Raw genomic sequence first — 22,711 nt, forward strand, 5'->3', positions numbered from 1 at the left:
ACAGTGCCAGCAAAAGAGACAGTTCTGATGGTTGTTTTCATATTATGGGCATCTGGCTACTAAGAACTGGGCTGAGATCACCAAATCACAAGCTGCTTTAGAGAAGTCTGTTTACGTGCTCTGATCCCACAGTGATGTGATCCAGAAAAGTGTTTAGATATGCACATTTCATACATGGGCCAGTGAAAGGAAAACAATTTCTGGGATGTGTGGTAAGGACCATGTGTTGCCTGTGTCTGTAGCATGCAGTTTTCTAATGCCATTCTTCCATTACCCAAGCCCACATATTTCCAGTACTCTTGAAATAATTCTGGCATGTAGAAGCTTTTCCTCCACTTCTCCATCGACAGACTCCCAATGACTTCTAAGGTACTTTGTGATAAAAATAAAGAAACTCTAACATAGAGATAGATTCATTCACGAACTCCTCCTCAGTTACCGCCTCTGCTGTAACATCTCATGTCTGCGTGAATCATCACTTAGCAATGGCTCAGCGTTCCCACAAACACTTGGGGTTTGTCCAGCCTAAGCTTCAGTCTCAGGGAAAGCTTTAGTTGCTTTACTTGGAGTATTGGAGTAGGTTACTGACATCTTCTGTTTGTTGAATAAACTTCAACATCCGGAGTCCTGCGCCAGATTTTGACCATCTCTTTTTGTTAGTACCAAAGCAAACTCCTGGAGAGAGCTCTTACATCATTTTCCATACAGATGTTTAGACATACAACAAAGGATACAGGCACATTTTTCCTTGTATTTTTAATTGAAGTGCTTTAATATATAAAAAAGTACATACAAGTTCTAAACTCCTGTTTTCTGTAATCGTTAACACTTTTTTCTAAGTTGCAACAGAAAGCTACGTAGGTAGTCAACACTGCTAACAAACTACAGTACAAGTTACTAATAACAGTACAAGATGCTTGGAATACATTCTTGCAAATGTGTATGAATACCAAAGAAATCCTGCAAAGCTGAGAGGTTCCAGCACACATGGCCTTCTTCTCTCAAACCCTTGTAGGATTTCGCTCATGGTTTTCCTAACCACCAAAACACAGAAGGCCTAATCCCTGGCTGGTGCAAACTGTGGTAGCTCCACTAGCTTCCATGGAGCCATGTCAGTTTTCATGAGCAGAGGATGTGATTCACTCTGTATTTAGATACCTTTGAGCTGGGGAGAAACGTAATGCACATTTCCATGCATGACAAACTGATGGGCCTTCTTGATCAGTGCTGGCTTGTAGCTTCAAGCACCATGTTTTTCTGAGGCTTTCAAAACCAATCTGATTCTCCTGGAAGAAATCAGATCGGGACTAAAAAACAGTTGGAAGCACTCTAGATTCTCATACTGCTCTACTTAAAGCTGTGCATAGTTCCCTCAAAAATGCCAAAGTTTAAAGTGTAAGAACCCACCCTACCACCTCTCCTCCCCAACAAAAGGCTGGCAAAGATATCGAGCACTTAAGAAAACTGAGTGTGAGATAAAAGGAGCAAAGGTCGTCCGCACTAGTCATATCAAAACAAATCTCTACATACACACATTGTAACGATACAGTCACTTCAGAGTTCCAAAGAAAGGTTCACACTTTACAGAGGAAGGTAGAGAAAAATAACACAAGAAGCTGTCCATACAATTATGCACTGGTTCCCAAACCTGTAATCTTAGTCTGTGGCCACCAAAAGTAAATGAATACCAAGCAGCATAGTGTAAACTCCAATTAGGCCTCACATAGGGTAGCAACAGGCAACCTGGAGGTAGTGTATGCAGCTGAAAAGGAAAGGAATCTGAAAGTACTGACAGACATTTTTCTCCTATTCATGTATGTTTACATGATTGGAGACACTGTGACAAGGAGAGAAATCTGAAGCATTGAGCCCCCAAGGACTCAGTGATGTGGCTCTGCAGCTTCATGAGCCTATTTAAATTGCAACCCCTGGATCAATCACGAAAGGGCTTTTTCTCTGAAGTGAGAGAGATATCTGGGGTATTATGCTGGAAGCTTTATTTTTTCAGTCACCCAGTCATTCTGGGTGGCATTCTGTACCTACCTTGTGACTTACAGGACAACTTGTTTCATCTGAGACTGTACGATTTTTCTCCTGGTACAGAATCTCCTTACCTCTATTGCCCTGAAGACCAAAATTTCAGTGGCACGCTCAATCACCAGCAGCCCAGAACTCCTCCTGTCTATTCATTGACTGATACTAGATTATTTTGCTGGGAAGCTATGGCAGCTGGCAAACCCATGTCAAGGCTGGGTTTTCAATTCATCAGCACATTATGAGATGATCGAACACCAATGGCTCCATTTTGGAATAAAGCCACAAAAGTCAAGTTCTCTTGTGCTGCAAAGAGGATAAAAAGCTCTTTAGAGGATACAGAGTTTGGCATATTGCAGAAAACATGATGGTTGCTAAGAGTAAGAAACTTTCAGCTGTGTTGCCTTTCCAGTGACTGATTTTCTATTGATACTACATTTTATGGATTCCTAGTTTTCTCCGGCCATCTTATCTTGACACAACAGTTAATGCATTACAAAAGTCACTGCAATGCAGTCACTTAACATACACATCTATCATGTACAGGTGGGCTTATCTACAACAAGGAAATGGGGAAGGTTCCAACCCACGTTTCATTCTTTCTATGATGGGAAGCAGATCCCAGCTGGGTGAGACAGAGATAACCTAAAGCATCCCCAGTATTGAAAAGAAGGCTATGTGAACAGATAGAAACCTCAAAAACTAACAGCAAGAATGGACATCTATAAACTACCCCCTGCTTTGTAGCTACCTCGGTTTCTCTGAAATCTCTCTCAGCTCAATTCATTTTTGTCTTGCAGAATGAGCAGAAGAAAGAGGTGCTTTTCCCTTGTGACTGCATGGAACGGACGTGCTTTCCAGGTATTGCCCAGAAGGTATCCAGTCCGGCTGTTCTTCCCTACCCCACTGTCTTTATAACAGCAGTTCTTTTGCTTCAGTGGCTACCTGGTAACACAAGACTATTTAATTACAAACAAATTTCAAGGTCAAGGTATTAGAAGACTGGAAATAGATACTCTGCTACTTTTAAAACAAACAGTGTATTGTACATTTAGTGCGTCTCTGAATCCTCTTTCCACAGAGCGAAGCATCACAAGGACAAGATTTCCATCAATCCTGAGCTGGCACAGCCAGTTCTAGAAACGAAAATGTAGATCAGGCCTCCACAGTCTTTTTGGCACCCTTGCCAAAAGTATTCCCTGCCCCCCTACAGAAGCCAGTTCTTTCTAAATAACTGTGAGATAGACACTTCTACTCTTGGCCCCACAGGGGGATCATCAGTTGTTCCCACACCAGCCACACAGCAGCCATCAGGAACATTTTTAGGTAGCATCCTGTATTTTTTTAACTATATGCAAACTGAAATTGAAAGACACTTTATCCCATGCCCAACCTTATCTATTAGGCTGGAAAGGACTACAGGAATGTACTCACTTCCTCAGAAATCCCTCAGAAATCAAATCCGAAACCTCTCATGTTGTGGGATGGTTTTCCTTCTTTTATGCTGCATTAATTTTTAGCCTGCAGTTGTCCTGTCTGTTACTGACCTTGCACTAAAAGAGATTTTCATACAAAACAAACCTTCTTACTAATTTCCTCACCAAAGTATTGAGAATTGTCACGAGTCAGAGAGTCTCTGAAGACCAACAGATGACGAGAGGCAAGCCATGGTAATGGGTGATACCATGGCCTAACACAGCCTACGGTTCTGCTCTGTCTGATGATGGGAAGGGATGGGAAGGGCCCAGCTGGACCCCAGGGCTTAGAACTAGACCTTGCTTAGAATACACTCCATTTCCAAACTAATGAGGTTTGATAGCAAAATCAATTAGGTACCACAAATAAAAACCCAAAAGATACTTTTTAGAGCTGTTTTTAAGGATAAACCAGTGCCAGATAAAGAAGCAAGCCTCTTAAGTCAGAATAGAGTTCTTGGATGTTTTACTCCCTGATTGAATTATTTTTAAAAGGGAAAGGGAAACAACTGAAAAGCCTCTATAGTCTATTTTTAAATGAGAGGATGTTTTTCATTTAACTCTCAGTAACACAATAATTTGAATATAACTGAGGAAACCATGTATTCCCTGATGGTTTGTGTTCTGTGTGCTCTTGTGAGGCTGCTATGACTCCACTGCATTAAAAAAGATGTACAGTATTCTGTAGCAATTGTCCATGACACTGAGGCTTACAACATAAATATTGCAATACCTCATCCACTTTCTGTATGACACAGCCATGTTTTATTGCAGTAGTGTCTCATAATAGATGACGGTGCTGCAGGGTCCTGTTTGGTCAATTGCTATAGGACCTTGGAGTGCACTTTCATAAGGAGGGAAGATCTCCCATGGGAAGAAAGTTAAGGGGAGGACTAGAAGTCAGAAGAACTGGCTAAGGGCTTCACGTGCAATCCTGGGCAAATCCTTTCTGTGCTGCATTTCCCCCCAGCCCCTCCATAAAATGGTAGGTACATTTCCTGACTTGCGGATAGCGAAGGATGCAAAGTAATGGAGCACAGCTCTGCTCAGCACAGCAGAATGCCTCTAAATCAAGAAGCCAGTGTTTTTCGCCAACGTGACAGATTGAAAAATGCTTCTGGTACTTCCATGAGTGGGTTACTAAGCAACACTTTGGCTTCCAGGGAGTAGCCATGCTGCATGTGATCTCATACACCGTCAGCTTGACCACTTCCCCAGATGCAGCACCGGGGAAATGAGTGCGAGTGTGCTGGCAGCTATGCCCAGAGAGAAGCTGTGCGGTTTCATGGACTGTAAAACAGGTTGGCTCTAGGTGAGCTGTAACCAGAGATGAAAAATATCCCAGAGGTGACTATGGCCCCCATTCAGGGGTGGCTAAAAAGCAAACACAGAGTCTGGAAGCACAGTTGGGAGAAAAATAATGCTGAGAAGATTCAAATACCATTGGGTAAACCTACAGCATGTCCTGGCCATGCAAACTTTTACTTCATCCTGTCTCAAAACAAACAGAATTGAAGAGCACTGATTTCAGGGACAGATGCTAAAAATGACAGGGGCTGGAAAAGATTTCCATCTGAGGAGATAGATCGAAAAGACTGGCACAGCTTAGAAAGGGGTAAGAGAGGGGAGGTTAGAGCTGGTGAAATCAGATCTGATACAAAAGAGGAAGATCATGCACTTCTATTCCTTCTGTTTCCATTTAAAAAAATAAGGAGTTATTTGCAGAAAATGAAAGGCAATCTACTGAAAGCTGATCCACCAAGTCCAAACTCCTTGGAGTTAGGGAGGAATATTACCTAGCTGCCAATTACTCCACAGTTATCTTCTGCTGAGATTTCTCACTTTCCTTTGAAGCCTATGACAGTGGTATTGCCAGAGTCAGACTGAACTAGAACTGAGACTAAACAGATCAGACTGATCAGGGATAAAAATGTCTATTTTCTTGTATATGTCAGGTGTGATTGACTATTAAGAAACAGACATTTTTGAATAAAGAGGAGAGACTAAGGTTAAGACTACTTAGTTCGAGGTCTCTTTAAGATACCAGACCAACCTCTTGGTCCCATTAAAGTCAATGGAGGAATGCTGATTTAGAGCAGCTGAGGATCTGGCCTGTCTTCTGCTCTATTTTCCTATTTGTCATTTTCTCTTTCATGTGTCCATAAATCATGCTCCAAATATGATTGCGGCTATGTTGTAAGGGGCAATGTTTTGCCCTTTTTTTTTTTTTTTTTAAGTATGCTGACACACCTTTGGCAAGCCAAATTAGGTTTTCTACCTGCTCCTTCTTCTCCTTCAGGGTGCTTAACTCTCATGTAGGACTCTAGATCTATTTCGGATAGGTGAGCCACATTTACAGTAAATAACATTAATATGGTACATAAATATATATATTTTTATATATACAACTTTAAGTCTCCTAACTAAAATTAAATACTATGGCATAACACAGTAATGGCCTCTGCTAATGTATTAACGGGGATGTCACTATTTTGGGATCACTACTTGAACATTTTAAAAGTGCATTTAAAAGCTGATGACCTCACAGTTTATATCTCAAAGATGTGCTATGATGTCACAGATTTATCCTCCTCCTTTTCCCCCTTCTGAGTAATTGGGAAAATTTGTCTCATTATGAAACAAAGGATCAAGAGCAGAGATTCTAACTCAGTCTTCCCCAATCCCTATTTTAGTTGTCGGTGTTTTTCTTTACAACCATTTCCAGAGAAAAAACATGTACATACCAATGGCACGCACAGTCTGAAATGGCATATGAGGAAAAGGTGAAGTAATAATTTAGTATACACACAACCTTCTGATTTTTAGGAGATCTGACTGTCTATCATAGGTGACCATTTACTTGAATGCTCTTGAACCTCTCATTGCATCTGCAAGTCATCAAAACACATTTTTCGCAGGCCTGCCCCCATCACTGCTGAACCAAGCTATGATGCTGTAAGAAAGAGTAAACAGAAGCAGTGTTGCTCTCTGCTGCAGCACAGAAAAATGCAATGCTCTCAGAGTAAAGGGGAAACTTTTCTCCCTGCATTTTTGAAGAGCATTTTACAAGTATGGGAGAGTCTATACGAACTATTGTGTGACCTTAATGCTGTGCTGGAATTAAGTCAACATGAGAATTTGATTCCCTGCAATGATCAAGGGTTTGTTGAACATCTCTCAGTTAGGGGGAGGTGAGAGCTGATGGTTTGGTTTGGACCTCTCTCTTTTTCTGAATTGCTCTAGACCCTTTAAATCAGCTTTGGCACACATTTCTCTGAAATCCAAAAAACTATTTTAAGAGAAGAAAAAATGAGATGTAACAATAAAAGAGAATCCTTAATGAAGCTCAAAGGAGATAACACTTGGAAATCCCTCACACGCTTGCTGTTGCCTTCCATAAGGATGCAGGGGCACAAGACAATCTCCTCTGTTACACTCGTAGGAGAGCTATGAAGGAAGAGTATGTTAGGTATAACATTCATGTCTCTTCCTTTGATGTTGGACAGGTATTTTTCTTTTAATGTTGTTGTCAAAGTCTTCATCAGCAGGACAGAGAGGACATGAAAATGCAGTCTTGAGCTTATAGCACCTGCCAAAGTGCGGGATGGTAATAGACCCACATGTTCCAGCACAGTTCACGGGCTTAGGGGCTTTTCTGCCTCATTGACATGCATTCATTTAAAATCTTGAGAAATTTAAGGAAAATCCTTATCTTGATTTTCAGGACTCCAGGCACAACATGATTCCTTGCTGAGAATTAGCAGTTTCGAAGGCTTATATGGCAAGAGCAGGAAGAGTCCTTTCCAAAGGGGCAAAACTCCAGACCATTATCTCATGCACAGGTGAGACACATGCTAACAAAGACCCTACAAGTGCCCTGAAAAGGAACTTTCTCCAAGCCAACCAAGTAATTCATTCAAGACATGGAAAGCTGAGCATGAAACGGACTTGTCATTCTCTATCACTCACTTAAAATATGGAGAATAAAAACTGCACTTCTCTCACCTTGGCTTCTGAAAAGTAGGGAGACAGGGAACATTTCCTGATCCACTGGGGAGGTGAAACCTGTGATTTGTTACAATGAACTAAACCAGATTGGTGAATGTATGGGCAGAAGTCTCAAAGGAAATATCAATACTTGAAAAATCTGCAATTTTCCAGAATGAAGTGTTTTATTGTTAAGTTTATGCATGCACAGGGAGGTAAGCTGATCTGGAAATAGGAGGTTTCCTATTTCAAAATAATAGTAACAATGTATATTTTAAATGCGCAAGTGAATACTGTAACAATACTTTGCATTTTCATCGACCTGGCTGAAACACATTGCCCACATTAATAAGGTAGTGGCTTGATTCCCCAGGTGCAAAACACCTGGCAGTCTCATCAACATTGTGAAATAAAGGGGTATACCCTAAAAGCCTACACCCTCCCTCCCCTGCCCCCCAGAAGTGATTGCTATTAGTTACCTTTCCAACACACACTCACCTAAGCATATCACTGCACAGTGATGTTGGGTCTCACCAAACCCATCAGTATATAGCTGGAGAGACAGGACGATAATGCAGCTCCCCTCTACCCGGCAGTAAAACCTGGCCATCAGGATGGCCAGATTGTGCTCTCCCATCTTGCCAGCCCAGCTGCTCCGGGGGGAACATGCTCCTCCACAGGCTGAAGACACCACGTGGCAGCTTCGGTCACTCTTGCCCTTGGCTATGCCCCGGCGATGCTGCCGCCCCAGCTGGCACCGTGCTCGGGTGACAGGGCTGGGACAGCACCAGGACTATCTCCTCAAAACTGCCCCACAGCCAACGCAAGGGTATCACGGTCTAGCCGTAATCGGCGGCAGCCACGCTGACAGAGGGGAGGCTGCCTGAGCGCCCTCTGCCACGGGAAGGGGAGAGGGAGCAGCTTGGGCAGCGACTGTTATAAATCACTGCCCTTCAGACCAGAGAGCCCTCCTCCTCTCCCTTCCCTTCCAAGGCTGAGTTTATCTTACGTAAACCAGACTGGGTTTGGTGCCCACCCTGAAAAGCCATTTAGCTACTGCCAGGGCTGGAGATCATTCTTAGTAATTATATCACCACTGAAAACAGACTTGGCTGCCTGCCAATCCCAGCTCCTGCCCTCCTTGACCAGAGGAGGAAACAGGGAATAACAAAAGCTTTTTATTTCCTCTGCAGGGTCTTGGGCCTTCGGCAGCCAGCTCCTGACATATCAACTAGTCCCATCTCCCAGGGCAGCGTCTCGGGCCTGCGGCTGGCAGAAACGAACAGCACAGAGGATCGCGTGGGAGAATTTGTTCTCCCTCCTCCACTACAGCCGGGCTTTGCGGTACTGCGGCAAGCGGTGGTACTCAGCACTTGCATGCAGCTGACGAGGGCTCAAGGCGCTTTACCAAGATGGCTAAGATATTGCCAGCCTCTCTGTTCGCCAGAACTGAGGCACAGAGACTTTGGATACCTCTCCACAGAGGTGCCACAACCGCTGTTGTACACAGAGATAAAACCCATATTTAATTGCTTGACTTACATAAAATGAAATTTTTACCTTCCAGATAACTCAGAGCAGATGTGACTTTCTAAGCCAGCAGGCTGGCAGAATCACGAGCTCTACTACATGGGCTTTCTCCCACTCAGGTCAGCAGTGATTAATTGCCTACGTATGGCAATTAACGTGTGCACATTTCTGCCTGTCTCACTGCGCGTGAGACAGAGACCTCATGTTCTGGGGGCACGGGCAGGAGAGCAACAAACCCTCCAGCCCCTACCTCTGCCGTGGCAGGAGCTCCCGCCCTGGTGTCTACGCAATTCACACTGGTGACAGCCCTTACATATGGGTTACACGGGAGTACATGCATGGCCACATGAAAGCACATGCTTGCTGTGCTATGGTAAATAAAACTAGCACATACTTTGCTTGTCTTGCCACTTAATATATCACACAAAAGTATGAGCTGCTCAGGTCATAACAATGCCTGAACTGACTAGAGGAGAAGACTTTCTTTTTTAATATACCCAGTTTCTCTCCTTTCTCCATTGCTTCTGTCCCCTATCTCCACTCAAGCCCAAGCCTGTCTGCCGGAGGACCAGAAGGTGCATACATTGTCAGGGCAACAGAGGGAATGGTGGGAGCTGGAAATGGGAAAGATACATTATTTACTTGTTGTTTAGGAACATCCTTGCAGTTCTGACTCACTCTTTCCCACTCTGCGCAAACTCATACCCCAAGGAAGGTGCCTGCACCCAAGCATTATGTTCAATGTCTATGGTGAGCAACTACAGATGGATGCAAAAAACAGAAAAGGGGAGCTCACCAAATAGTGAGACCTGTCCCATCTGCCTTCTTCTCTCCACAGAACCTATTTTCACAAAAATACAGAACCGGTTAGCTGTTAAAGTTTCAGGGGAGTATTTCGTCCACGCCATCCACTTGTCTCCCCTAATAAAATTGACTAGCCAATCCGTCCTGTGATTTCCTTCTCCATCACTTTTATTTTTTCTGTCCTCCCAGCCTGGTGCCAAATTGTTCCTAATATATTCTCTGTTGCTTTGTCCAGTCTTTTATATCTGGAAAACATGAAGCATCTCCCACTTCTGCTCTGAAAGACAGTTTTATAGACTAACAAATGTCACTGCCAACTGATTAGATAGACAAACAGACAGACAAATAACATTAATAAATTATAGCGGTCTCACTAAAAGAAAATGCTTTTAGCATTCAAGATTACATTTTCCTGTTTTATTCATCTTCTTTTATTGTTAACTGAATGCACTTACATCATCCTAAATGATTCCTATTCCTCCATGGCTGCTAACTTTTTGAGATAATTTCAGTTCTTCTTCATTTTAGATAGATACTGTAACATTTTCTATTATGCAAGATTTTGACACATTGAAACTGAATTAACCAGACCCCCAAAGTTAGAGCTGAATATTCAACTTTTGGCACTAAATTGGAAAATTTGGAAAATTTCCTTTCAGATAGACCTGAAACACTCTTTGACCCCCAAATTAAATGTTTCATTTCAATTGCAGGCTCTTTAATTCTTTTATTTTAAAATTGAATTAACTTTGAAATTCAATGTTGAAATGCATCACTTTAAACATTTTCAACTTTTCTAATATTTCCCTTAATTTTTTTTGGATGAAATAATTTGTCAGATTCAACATGGATTTGTGAATAATTATGGTTCCCTTAAAAGCACATTTTTTTGAATTAGATGTATTACATGCGGTAGAAACAATGCCCAGCTCTACCTGGAATTTCCTTGCACACAATGCACACTAGCCCTCTGGCAGTGACAAGCTTAATTAATATTCCTTTCTACACCCATCCACTTCTCACCTCCCAAATGACCCCTGTCAAAACACATGCTCTAGGTGTAAAGAACATACAACAGCCCCATAACACTGTACTGTGCAGGAGCTTCTTCCTTTGAGTCAGAAGATACCCTTTCAAAGAAAGGTGAGAAATAACAATTTAAAAGTTATTTAGAGTAATGCTTGCTTCAAAAGAACACACTTAACAGTGGCTCTTCTAGCTCAAGAACTAGTCTAAGGTACGTTTACCCAAATGCCGCAAATCCAGCCCAGGTTCTCAAAGTCAGGTTTCTGGAAGTGCTCGTTGGAGGCAGAATGGGAGCCATATCCAGTTCCTTAAAGGTATTAGCTCTTCAGAGCTAAAGGGAAAGTGCTGGTTGTGACAGTAAAATGGGCACACCTCCCTCAGCGGCACAGCTTGGATGTACTCCCTTTTTGTGACCATTTCACTACCTGCTGGTTTCCAAGGCTGACACTGCAGATTTGCAGCAAGTCCTCTCCCTAGCCACTCTTCCCTCTACAAGGCAGAAAACTAGACAACACAGCACAGAAATGCTGGGGAGGGAAAGGCAGATCCAAACCATGGTTTCATTCAGTGTCATCTAAATTGTTTGTTCTCTGGAAAAAAATGAGATAGCTAGCACCAATATAGCTGCCATCATGGCATGAAGGAGATAATGTACCTCTACTGCATCAGTAGAGGGGAATTTCTATAACCGACCTTTCTTAGGGTATCCAAAATGGGTTAAAAATGAGAAGGATTTCATGAATGTGTTTAAGGCCATTATTCAGATACAGCCTGTATTTAAATACATCTCCTCAACTGGTTAACATCTGTTATTATAATAAGGACAGGAAGAACAATTACATCATCTAGCCTAACTTCCTGTGTAACGTAAGTCTTTTTCAGTCAGACATTCCTGTGTTTAACTAAAATTATGTTTAACAGAAATACGTCTTCTGGAAAGATGCCCATTCTTGATTTGAAGACTTCAGGGGATGCAGAATCTACCATCTCCCTTGCTAGTTTGCTCTGATCTGTGTTAAAATACTGCTTGCCTTGCCTACACACACAGATGACTTTCGAAATATGTCAGTGCTTCATCACCTCAAAGAGCTGCCAACAAGCTCACACATGGAGTGTGAATCCCACCACGGAGAAGAGCAGGTAGAGAGACATGCTTTACCGAGTACATCACTGGTAAAAAAAACCAAACAAGCCAAAAAAGACCCCCCCAAACCCCAACATCAACATGTCCCCAGAGCAGTGGAGAAGGCACAACACCTTGAGTTCTGTCTAGTCCAGGTGGCTGGATTAAATGGAAATCTAAGCCGTCTTTGTCTAACAGCTTTCACTACCCACTTGACTTCACTAGCTCTCAGTAAAAACTTCCTCCTTTTTTCACGACCCACCATATGACAAACATTTACTTTTTAATACATCAATTTCCTCTTTAAAGGCTGACAGGAACAATACTCCCATGAAGCACTCCACATCCTATGTCAAGCTTTGAGCAAGAGACACTCCAGGAAAATGCAAAATACTATGTCCTGCCATAGAAAGAGAAGCATATAAAGTCAGAGTTGTCAAATGTGTGCTGCCCACATCAGATCAGAGTTATACACTGTTTCAAAATTTGCCTGATAGCATATGTAGTGATTCACACCCATGGTTATGCAGAAAGGGCATCCCCAAGGATGTACCCAGATGACAGGGAATCTGTTCTCAAAGTGTCTAATCTCCTCTTACTCACTCCCATGACTGTGCCATAACCTTTCCATAGCCCAGTAAAATAGGTGCAGCACTGTTTGTTTGGTGGATCGATTAATATTTCCAAAGTGCATCAAGACATACAGCTCTAAATGCATACTAAAAATGTCACTGAGAGGAACGTTCCAGCCTCTTATCTAAGATTCAGCCTGTGAAGAAGGGAGGTTGTAGCTGGAGGAAGTTCTTGGCATGAGAGAACTGGGGCCTAATCTGCTGCCAAAAGTCACCTGAAGCTGCCTGGCCACACAGCAACACAGCACAAAGCTGAAGAGAATGAAGTGGATCATCACTGGATCAGCACAAATAGGCATCCTATTAAACTCATATGGCAAACAATATTTTGCCATTGAAGATCTAGCAATCTATTCTTCCGTCACACCTCATTAATGATGAAACTTCAGCAATGCCATTAAGGAGTATTTCCTAACGTGAAAGATATTGTTCACTGCAGAATGGTTGTGGGAGGAGAAAATAGTCAGCAATATGGATCAAAACCACAAAAGAGGGAAGCAGGTGTTCTTGCAGAATAGAGCTCATTTAGCAATGTCTCAGTCACTGGGATAGAGAGCACTGACTTAATACACCCGCCAGTCCCACTAAAAGCTCGCAAAGGGCTACCAGAGACTGAGGAGGTGATTAGTCACTGCTTTCTCCCCAAAATGCAGACTGAAGCAATATGCATTTTCATCATTATTTATCTCCAGCACTCCTATTGCTCTCCCAAAGCCACTGCAAGTACCTGCAAATTTGAAGGTGATGGCTATTTATTTCTATGATGGAGCTCACTAAGCCCAACCCTCTTGTTACCTGAACACCAGCTTTTGCACTAGCTCGCCTCTGCTGCTCCTACCACTGTCACTACCACAACATTTTCCTTCAGTACCTTCACTTCTCAGTTCCTATCTCTTTTTGCCAAAACACTCCCTTTCCAGGCACACAGCACCTAACCCAGGTCCGCAGCAGACTGCGGGCTCCCATTTCACCCTCCCAGTGCCTGACACTGAGATTGGTGACACCCTTGGCCAGCCTGGGAGGTGTCACACAGAAAGCCTAAGGTATCGAATAAATTTCACAGGTAGCCAGCGCAGCTGTGTTAAGGGAGATTTGGTCCAATACAGCTAGGATAAATATTTTCTAAGCCTTCATAAAGCCTTTTTCTAACAGGTTAAAATACTTGTGCTGCAGTCTGAGAATACACTGTGATGGTACATGGGAGAATCCAAAAGCTGACACTGCTATCTTCAGTGTGCAAGCTGAACAAAATGCAAAGGGTGAAAAAACTAGCTAAATAATGAGGAAAAGTGCATTAGGTCAGTACAGTTCATTCTAACTAAGTGTAATTAGCAAAAGAAGGAGAAAAAATTTACTCACTTTCACAATATTCTTTCAAGTGTTCAGGGACATGTAATTTTGCAAAAATGTTTCAATTAATATAAATATCCCAAATATAATCTTCAATGTCCTTACCTATTTGTACAAGCAACCCGAGTCACATGCTGCTTGAGACCATCATAAATTTATATTATAATCCCATTTAAATCTATGCATAAAAAGTAATATACATCACACCCAAAAAATGATAATTCTGGGCCTATTTCAGGGAGTGGCATGTTTTTAACCTTAAAGATATACTCAGTATGATTTTTTTTAAAGTCCTCACTGTCCTTCTTAAATTATTGAAAGGGTCTCAACGGTAAAAAATATTTTTTCGTTTGATAGTCTTGCTTAATGTTTCTCCGTTTCACATGGCTCGAAGAATCGAACAACATTCATCAAGTCTCCATCTTGGTTGTGAGCCACTAGCGAAATGCCTTTTAGTTTGCATGTGCTATACAGTAGATGTTTGTTTAAATAAAGTACAGCTATTTCAATTTAAATTTTAAAACAACTACTACAATCTTTCTTTTCATATTAGGTTCAGTAAATTGCTCCCTTTTCTAGAGCTGGGGAAGGTTTTTTAGCAAATTTTCATGTATGTTTGCCCAAAAACATTGTTTCAGGCAAAACTATTGGGGTAAAACTATTTGCAAATTCAAGTACATGTTGACAACTACTTTGAGCATACAAAATAAAAAATGGTAAGGCTTTGGACATAATGGAAGTCCTGATTAGACAATTTTTGAAACAAAAATTTCAACTTTCAATTGCAGAAATCTGAAAAAATTAATAAAAAGTGCTTCATTTGACTCCAAATCAATGTTGTTCCTTTCTTAGCTTACTTTAGATTGTTCAGAAAACTCACACTTTCACTGTCTACAGTCAGCTTAAAACACTTTTCTTTTGTTCAGTTTTATGAGCTAAACAGCAAATCATTTATTTACACATCCATAGCCATTTGCACCTTTTTTAAACAAAAATAAAATGATAAGTCTGAATTGAGCTGCAGTGGGACAGCAAGATGGATATCCTGAAATACTAAACATGGTAGAACTTTCTAAGCATCTGCACGTGTAGATAGTGGCTACTATTCTTCCTTCAGAGACACTAAAACCAGATTTCCAAAAATCTGCAAAAGCAAGGAATTTGATCCAGGGGAGAAAGTGCCACCCAAAATGTTTTTGATCCCTGTTTTTCTCAGTGACAATCTGTTGTTCATGACCTGGGAAGTACTGAACTAATGCAACTCTCAAAGCCCCTCTATGAAGCCAGAGTAGTTGCAGTAAAGAGATTTCCAGTCAAGCCTGTCAAGAGTAACAACTTCTATTGCTCCCAGCCAAAACACTCACCAAATAACTGCTTGGGAGATATGTTACTATTTCTTCTTAAAAAAGTCAGCTAGACAGAAAGCACAAGGCCACACAAAATTGACTTCTCTGTGTCGATATAAGAACCCTTCCCCTGCCGTAATGCATGTGCGCCTGTAACGGTAAGCAGCGACCATGCAGAGCAGTGGAGAGATTTCATCTGGAGCATCGGGAAAGTACACGATCCTTCTAGTAGAGCCCAGGAGGTACTGCATGAGTGACAGCTACTCTCTGACAGTGAACGCCATAGATACCTCTTCATCTATCTGAGTGTCCATTCATTCCGATGTGGGTTGTGTCTTTGTGTTCCGGATGGGAATTGTGTGCTGGTACAACAACACCAGGAGCAAAGCGTTTCTTGATTGCTGCAGCTCCTCAGGCCTGGAAGCCAAAAGCTGATGCTCTCTCTCGGAGCAGCTCCCGGCACAAATGACAACTCCAGCTCCCTGTGAATGAAGAAATCCTTCTTGTATATACAACATCAAATGCAAATACTCAGAGTTTATGTGCTTGAGTAGGATATCAAATATTCCTAACACTGGAATTGCCAGCCTGTTTCTGAAGCACGTTCTGTTCCCCCGATGCTGTGTTCATAGGCTCTCTACACAAGTCACAACACAGCTGGGATGTGCATCTCCACTAGGTGTTTTGTATTTTGACACTTTTAATACATCATTTCCCAGTTAAACAGAAACCTCAGCCAACCATTAGTTCCATTTCAAAATTTTCCCCTCCTAATTTAGTTTCCTCTTTATCAAAGTTAAAAACATTTACCTCTTGCATGCATGATTGATTTGTAATTACTCTTGTCTCACCCCTCACGTAAACTGCAGTCATTCCCACTCAGTTGTCGCCTTCTCTATTTCTACTGCTCTCTGCAGATTTCAGTCGGAGAACCAATAATTGTAAGGCACCAGCTTCTCTGCTCCAAAACCAAGGGGCAAACGACAGCCAGGAGTAGTATTTTCAAAGGGAATCCACTGGGAGGAATATAACTCTGTACCAAACGTAACACAGACTGTACAACTCTTACCTTTCCCAGGTACAGATAGGCCAGAGAACAATGAACATTATTTCTCTTAATCCAGTGGTCTGACAACAGTCTCTCAGCTGTTGCTGAAACTGTCTGGGACTTTGATCTGACTCTTAGGAAGTCAGAAGTCACTGTTTATAGCAGCTCAATTCGGTTGCCTAAACCGAGGTGTCAGACACCATCTGGGACATCAAAAGGTACCCATGACCTTCAAAAAAGCCATGTTCTTGAAGAGGAGAGAGAGGCCAGACAAGATTGCATAGGACCTCTCGGATAGCAGTAGACATCTAATGTCTATGCATTTTCTTTCCTTCCATTGCTACCTGCCTCTGCTTTGCTGCTGCTTTGTTAATCCTGCTTGGCCCACGCCACCTTACTGAAATTCTTCCCTTTCCCACAAGGACTTTTACCGTGATTCTCAAAGCAGACTTTAACATATGTTACCTTCTGGGGGCTCAAAGACTGGTGGATTCAAGCAATACATGTGATAGCCACGGTCACAGTCATCACAGAAGAGCAGCTGGTCCTGATTCAGGGTCATTGGGGAGACAGTGGGAAAAGCAGAAGAGAGAGAGGAAGAGAGAGAGAGAGAATGATGTAAATTAGTCTATTGGCAAGGTGAAAAACACAAGCGTGGTTACCAGCAGTGCTCAGTTATGAACACAGAGCTGCAACGAAGAGGCTACTGGGAACAGAAAAGGCTACACAGATCACATCTGTGCATACAGAATCAACCACCATACTTCTGACACACCACAGAGAGCCCTCTTTATCACAAAGGCAGTTTAGCTTCTAATGGGAAAACCTCTCCCAGAGCTGGAGGACATCCTCTCCAAGGCGGCCTCTTGATGCAGGAGCAGCAGCTGCTAGACAGGGGATATGCTGCACTGAGAGAGCAGAACCGACATCCTCACTTCGCTAGGCTCCAGTATGACCACACTCTGGGTCTCCCTGCTTCCAGGGAACCCTTTCTCATCAAAAGTCTAGACTTAGCCCGTTCTCCAAAACTCAGCTGAGTAGGGAATGCTCTGCAAAACAGATGCAAATGACTGGTCCCCACCTTGAGGTCTGCAGCTCTTCCATACACTCAAGGAAAAAAAAATGCCCTGAAAGCAGCCCCTGCTCCTAACAGAACAGTACCCTACTTTCAGTTCTCCTTATTTAATGATAAAGCAAAACAAAAAATTTGGCTTCAAATTTATTATGCTATAGGGAATGCAGATAAACTGATCAGCTCTGAACTTCTTCAACCACTGTCAATTCTCAAAGTTTCTCGCAGACTATCAAACACCCTTATCATCAGATTTTAACTGAAAATAGCACAAAGAGGATACTGTTCAGCTGCAGGCTCTGGATCACAGCTTGGAAATCGCTCGAATAGGTGATTAGGTGATGAGAGAGAGGCTTAGTCCTCCCAATCCAAGTGTTGTCATGATTCCCAAGTCTTATAATTAAGATTGAAAACCATGCCAAGTAAAAGAGGCATACCTGTCATCTGTGGGCTAATCACCCTTTCAAATCTACTCCTATTTACAATATTGAAAATATTACCCTTCTGCTGCTTCCTGCAACAGGAGTTTATGGCCTCCAACTAGTTTCTATTGAGCAAGCGTCCAAACCACAAGCATTGTCATCTTAAGTGGCCCTATATGATACCCACGGTAATTTCTGCAAAGACCAGCAGCTGGCTGGGTCACTGAGGAGGAGTACAGCTCCATCCCCAGAAGTGGCTCTTCCTAGGAAATGTATGGAAGCAGCAATAAGGCGATGACCCGTGCCATTGCCAGTGCTTCTCAAGGGCAGGCATGACAGTAGCTTGCACTGACACTTGTTTGTAGGAAAATGTAAATAAACTCACATCGTTCTCAGAGGTCCCACAAAGGCTGCAGGATTTGCACTCAATGCACTGCCATTGATAGGTTTTGACAGCCTCAGTCATGTTTGTGGTGAATTGCAGGCAGGTTGGGTGTCCTGAGGAAGATTGGAAACAACTGTCATTGTTAAGGCTCATTTAGTTATTGTTAATTAACTGGCATTAAGTTTGGGAACAGAACGCACATGGACATGGACTGATCACAACATGGGCTGCAACTAACAGATACCAAAGAGGAAAGCAGGCATTAACCTTTTCGCTGCTGGGCACAAGAGAAAATCAGAGTCATCCCCACCCGTTCCCCCATTAGCAAAGCAGTTTTATTCAGAGCTCTTAAAAATGGTTTGGTTTGGGGGCTGTTTTTTCTTTTTCTTTTTTTTTTTTTCCCCGAAAGAAAACAAGAGAAAGGGTGAAATCAGACACAAACCCAATTCCAGAGAGAGCCCATCCATTTTAACAGAAATTGGACTACAGTTTCAATTGGCGTTGATTTGACCTAACCAAAAGACCTGGTTGAAATGAGGTTATTCTCCACTTTAGAGCTTCCCTTCCTGGTGTCCAAAGGGGTAGAGCAATTCTGTAAACTTTGCTTAAACGGAAGCAGTAGCATACAGAGAAGAGGCAAGACAGGATGGAGAAATACTGCTTTTACTTTTTTTTTTTAAGAGCTCTGCCACTAAAGTTGGTTGGCACAGAAGAAACCAAATTGCACAGCTAACCTTCCAGGATCAAAACAAGAAACCGAAAGGAAAAAAACCCCAAGCCAACTCCCATAATGAACTAAATGAAAGGAATAAAGAAGGGAAAGCTAGCAGAACAGTCACATCTAACTGGGAAGGACAAATTGCCAGAGTTACAACTCCTGTCCCTACATGCGTGTCGACTCCAGCTTTGCAAAACAGCGGTATCACAGTAGCAGGGTCAGCAATGGGCTTTCTGGAGGGGAAAATACAAACAAACAAACAGACCAAAGGTAGGATCAGTGTTCCTTCTGCAAAACAAAACAAGAAAAATATACTGCTGAAATAAAGTACTGTACTCCCAAACCACCCCTATCAGGCTGAGGCAGTCTTTAAGTCACCGGCAGTAAGCTCCTGCTTTCCTTCTTGGAAAGCCCTGTATTTAGCATTCCTCTCTGACACACATCAGCGTTCACAGTGTGCAGAGTCTAGGAGGGGACTGGAGTATGCAGTTGCTCACCTATATGCATAGAAAACCTCAAATACAGGTACGCACATCCCACACTACTGGATTCTTGTTTTAGAACTTACACCATCAAATGCCCAGGGTTTTCCACCTCTAGCAGACTTCTTGTTCTTAGACAAGAAAAAAAAAGTCTTGTCTACCTCCCCTGGTATAAGTACCTTTTTAGGAAGGCTGGAGTAGGGAACGAAAAGCTGTTTCTCCACAGCAAGAAGAAAGGGCATGGCTACAGCAGATGTTCTGCATACAGCCATGCTCTCTTCACTACCACACCTGTCAGCAGTATTTTGCTGTGCTGTGCTACCCCATCACCACCCTACAATACATAGAAGCTTCTGCATTTTCTAGTTAGTGAAGCAGACAGTGTTGCGGAGAAGTGCTGGGTAACGCAATAATACTGCAAGGAATATCTTTCCTTTATGTACCCACGCTGTCACCGATGAGTGTAATAAGGATTTTGGTTCTCCAGTTACATTCGCATGGTAGTGATATGAAAACTAAGCCCATCCAACAAAGGAATGTGTGTACATAAGTTATTAAGGGAATTGAATAGAAAATAAATAAGATATTTAAGGAAGGAGGGATCAATGACACTGTTAATATCAATCTCATAAGCCTTTGAATAAAGAAATGTTTTGACAGTATTGATGAGCTCAGATTGACTAAGAAGATCACTAGTTTTTGGAGCCCTTGAAATGTCAGCACAAAATGAGAGTCAGGTTTTACTGAGATTTACAGTGGACCAAACCCAAACTAAAGTTCTGGGGACCTTTAAATCTCAACTGTCCAGGAGATTTTGTGAAGTGCGACCTTTTCTTGCTGAGAGGACCTCATATATTTTCTGATACTACCAAACTGGCAAAACCTGACATGACGCTGAAATGATTCTCCAGGGCTGATTTACAGCAAACGCAAAACCTCATTCCAAACCCCAGTAAATAGCACAAATGTGCCACTCTACACATCAGGGAAGAATTCATCCCAACGGCCAGAACTTGGCTTCCAAAAAGGTTGTGTAGTGCTGGAATATATCAAAGAAAACAACTCGTACAGGGACGTGAGTTAATCAGATAGTTAAACAGCTTCAGTCACATTTGAAAAGAAACAGAAAGAACGGAATCAAACTTACAAAAATAAATCAAGGCCAAATGCATACCCATATGCGTTTGCTTGCACATACCCATGTACATTGCTCCCTGCAGAGACTCCACCTAGAGAACCTCTCTTTCTTGAACCACAATAAGTTCAGGATTTTGTTCACTGCTTTATCTCTGTCCCTTACCATGTCATTCCTGCTCTATTCCAGCTATCGGTCTTGACTGTCCAGTTCCTCGCTCCCCTCAAAAATACCTTTCCACCCTTTGTTTTCTGCACTGCATCTCATACTGATACTGCCCATCCCTTGAAGTGAACCATCCCATATTTTAGAGCCCTTTTCAAGAGCTATGGCCGCCACAAGTCTAAAAGAAATGGGTTGATGTGGCCTGAGGATGTTTTGGAAAATAACAATAGTGGAGGGCCACTGTGACTTCTTTTTAGCGGAAATGCAAGAATCCTTTGCAGAAAATATCAATTTATTCACTCTATCGGGCTCTCTCTCCAAACATTGTGACTATAAAGGAGGCCAACAAATGCCCACAGTCATGTCTGCATAGCCATAGAGCACTCTGTTAGCCCAGGGCTTATTACATGTCTAAGGGAAAAAGAGTGCCTCCTGGATATGTCTTTCCTTAGCCTCCAAGTCAGATCCTCCTTCACATTAAACAACCTCCCTTGTGGTATCATGACCGCGATCTAATGTAGTTGGAAAGACTATTTTTACTTATGCCAGCAGCACGATGAGGCACTGTAGCATACTGCAAGCATGTCAGTAGATGCTCCTGTTCAAAAAATTAAAATCCTTTCTCCTGCCCTTGCTGCTCTCTTTCATCATGATCTCTCTGTTTTCCTGCCACTTTGGTTCAAAACCCAGTGTTCTTCATGACCTACGAAAAAATTCACTGGACCAAAACTTGCTGGAGCTGCATTAGTGAACACCATCCCCGCTCCAGATCAAAGCATTCCTTGGCATTGCCTTTGTGGTGGAATATCCCACAGAGAAAGCCCTACAACTGCATATAGCAAGCAGTTAGATTCAAAATCATCAAAAAAAAAAAAAAAAAAAAAGAGTAGTTCACCTTACAAATATTTTTGCCCTACACAACGAGTAGTCCAGAATGTGGTTCAAGTTACAGATTCTGTTGTAGCACATGAGCCAGAGAGCTGGAAAGACTTTCTTGCTTAGTTTTATCAGTTACATGGTCAAGAGCAGGAAATCATCTCACTTCTCTAATCTTGTGATAAACTGCATTTACTATAGTTAAGGAGGGCAGTAAAAGGTCTGCAGCTGGAACTCAGCTAATTTTTCAGATGGTGCCTCAGCCCTGGCAAACTCTAGATCACTCTCACATGTCTGTATCAGCTCTGCAGATCCAGCAGGAGTAAGAAGTAGCACATATTTATGGTGTCACTGCAGTCAATAGCGAGAACTCTAAAATACACCCAGGGAGCAGTTCTGTTGAAGGAGAAGGTGACATGTTAACATTGACAGTTTCTAATCTACCATAACTACTCTCTACCTAAACTTCTGCTATGCCACAATAGCTATAAACAATACAGACAATAAAACTTGCACTGAGAAGGTTTCCAACAGCTCGTCCCTTTGTCTTAAACCAACATTTTAAAATACAGATCAGCCCTGAATGTTCCCCCATCTTTGTCAAAACTCTAGTCTGGATCTGAACCCTGTGACTGAGACCATATTTTATAGTGACATCCACGTTTCACATGCCACTGGCTTTAATTGTACACTGTGTCCACTAGACATCTGATCTGAGGAGTGGAGAGTGGAATCATTTCAGTGACCACTTCCAGACTTCTGCACTCAGTGCAATTGCAGGCTGTCAGTAAGGAAAATTTTAACACAAATACCCTAAAAAAAAAAAAAAACTAAAAATCTCTTCTGCTTACATGGGCTGTGTAGCACTAAAGACCAAAATTGCCATTAAAGGGCAGGAGCAATCTGCTGCATCCAGGCGTTCTGTGACCAGTGGAGGCCTTAGAAAGGCTCATTAGTGCTTCTTCAATAATGGATTCTGCATTGCAAGATTAATTGCAGCCATGTGCTCTGTCACACCCGCCACAGACTATTTAAGTTAACAATCCAATCAATAACCTTTTTCAAACAAAAGCAGAGATTATATTGAGAAAAAAATAAGCA

General features: G+C 42.2%; 1 protein-coding gene across 3 annotated transcripts in view; it reads right to left on the bottom strand.

The window, feature by feature from the left end:
- Positions 1–739: 739 nt before the first annotated feature.
- The window catches only part of DPF3 (double PHD fingers 3), a 207,794-nt gene continuing 185,822 nt past the window's right edge, over positions 740–22,711 (bottom strand). For all 3 annotated transcript variants that reach the window (XM_064512544.1, XM_026095663.2, XM_026095662.2), the window contains 3 exons: positions 18,235–18,347; positions 16,821–16,902; positions 740–15,789 (listed from right to left, as the gene is read on the bottom strand). In XM_064512544.1, the coding sequence (XP_064368614.1) occupies positions 15,719–15,789; positions 16,821–16,902; positions 18,235–18,347 (266 nt within the window). In that variant the 3' untranslated portion in view covers positions 740–15,718. The remainder of the gene's footprint in view (positions 15,790–16,820; positions 16,903–18,234; positions 18,348–22,711) is intronic.

The sequence above is a fragment of the Dromaius novaehollandiae genome, chromosome 5, assembly GCF_036370855.1.
Source record: "Dromaius novaehollandiae isolate bDroNov1 chromosome 5, bDroNov1.hap1, whole genome shotgun sequence".
Taxonomy (NCBI): Eukaryota; Metazoa; Chordata; class Aves; order Casuariiformes; family Dromaiidae; genus Dromaius; species Dromaius novaehollandiae.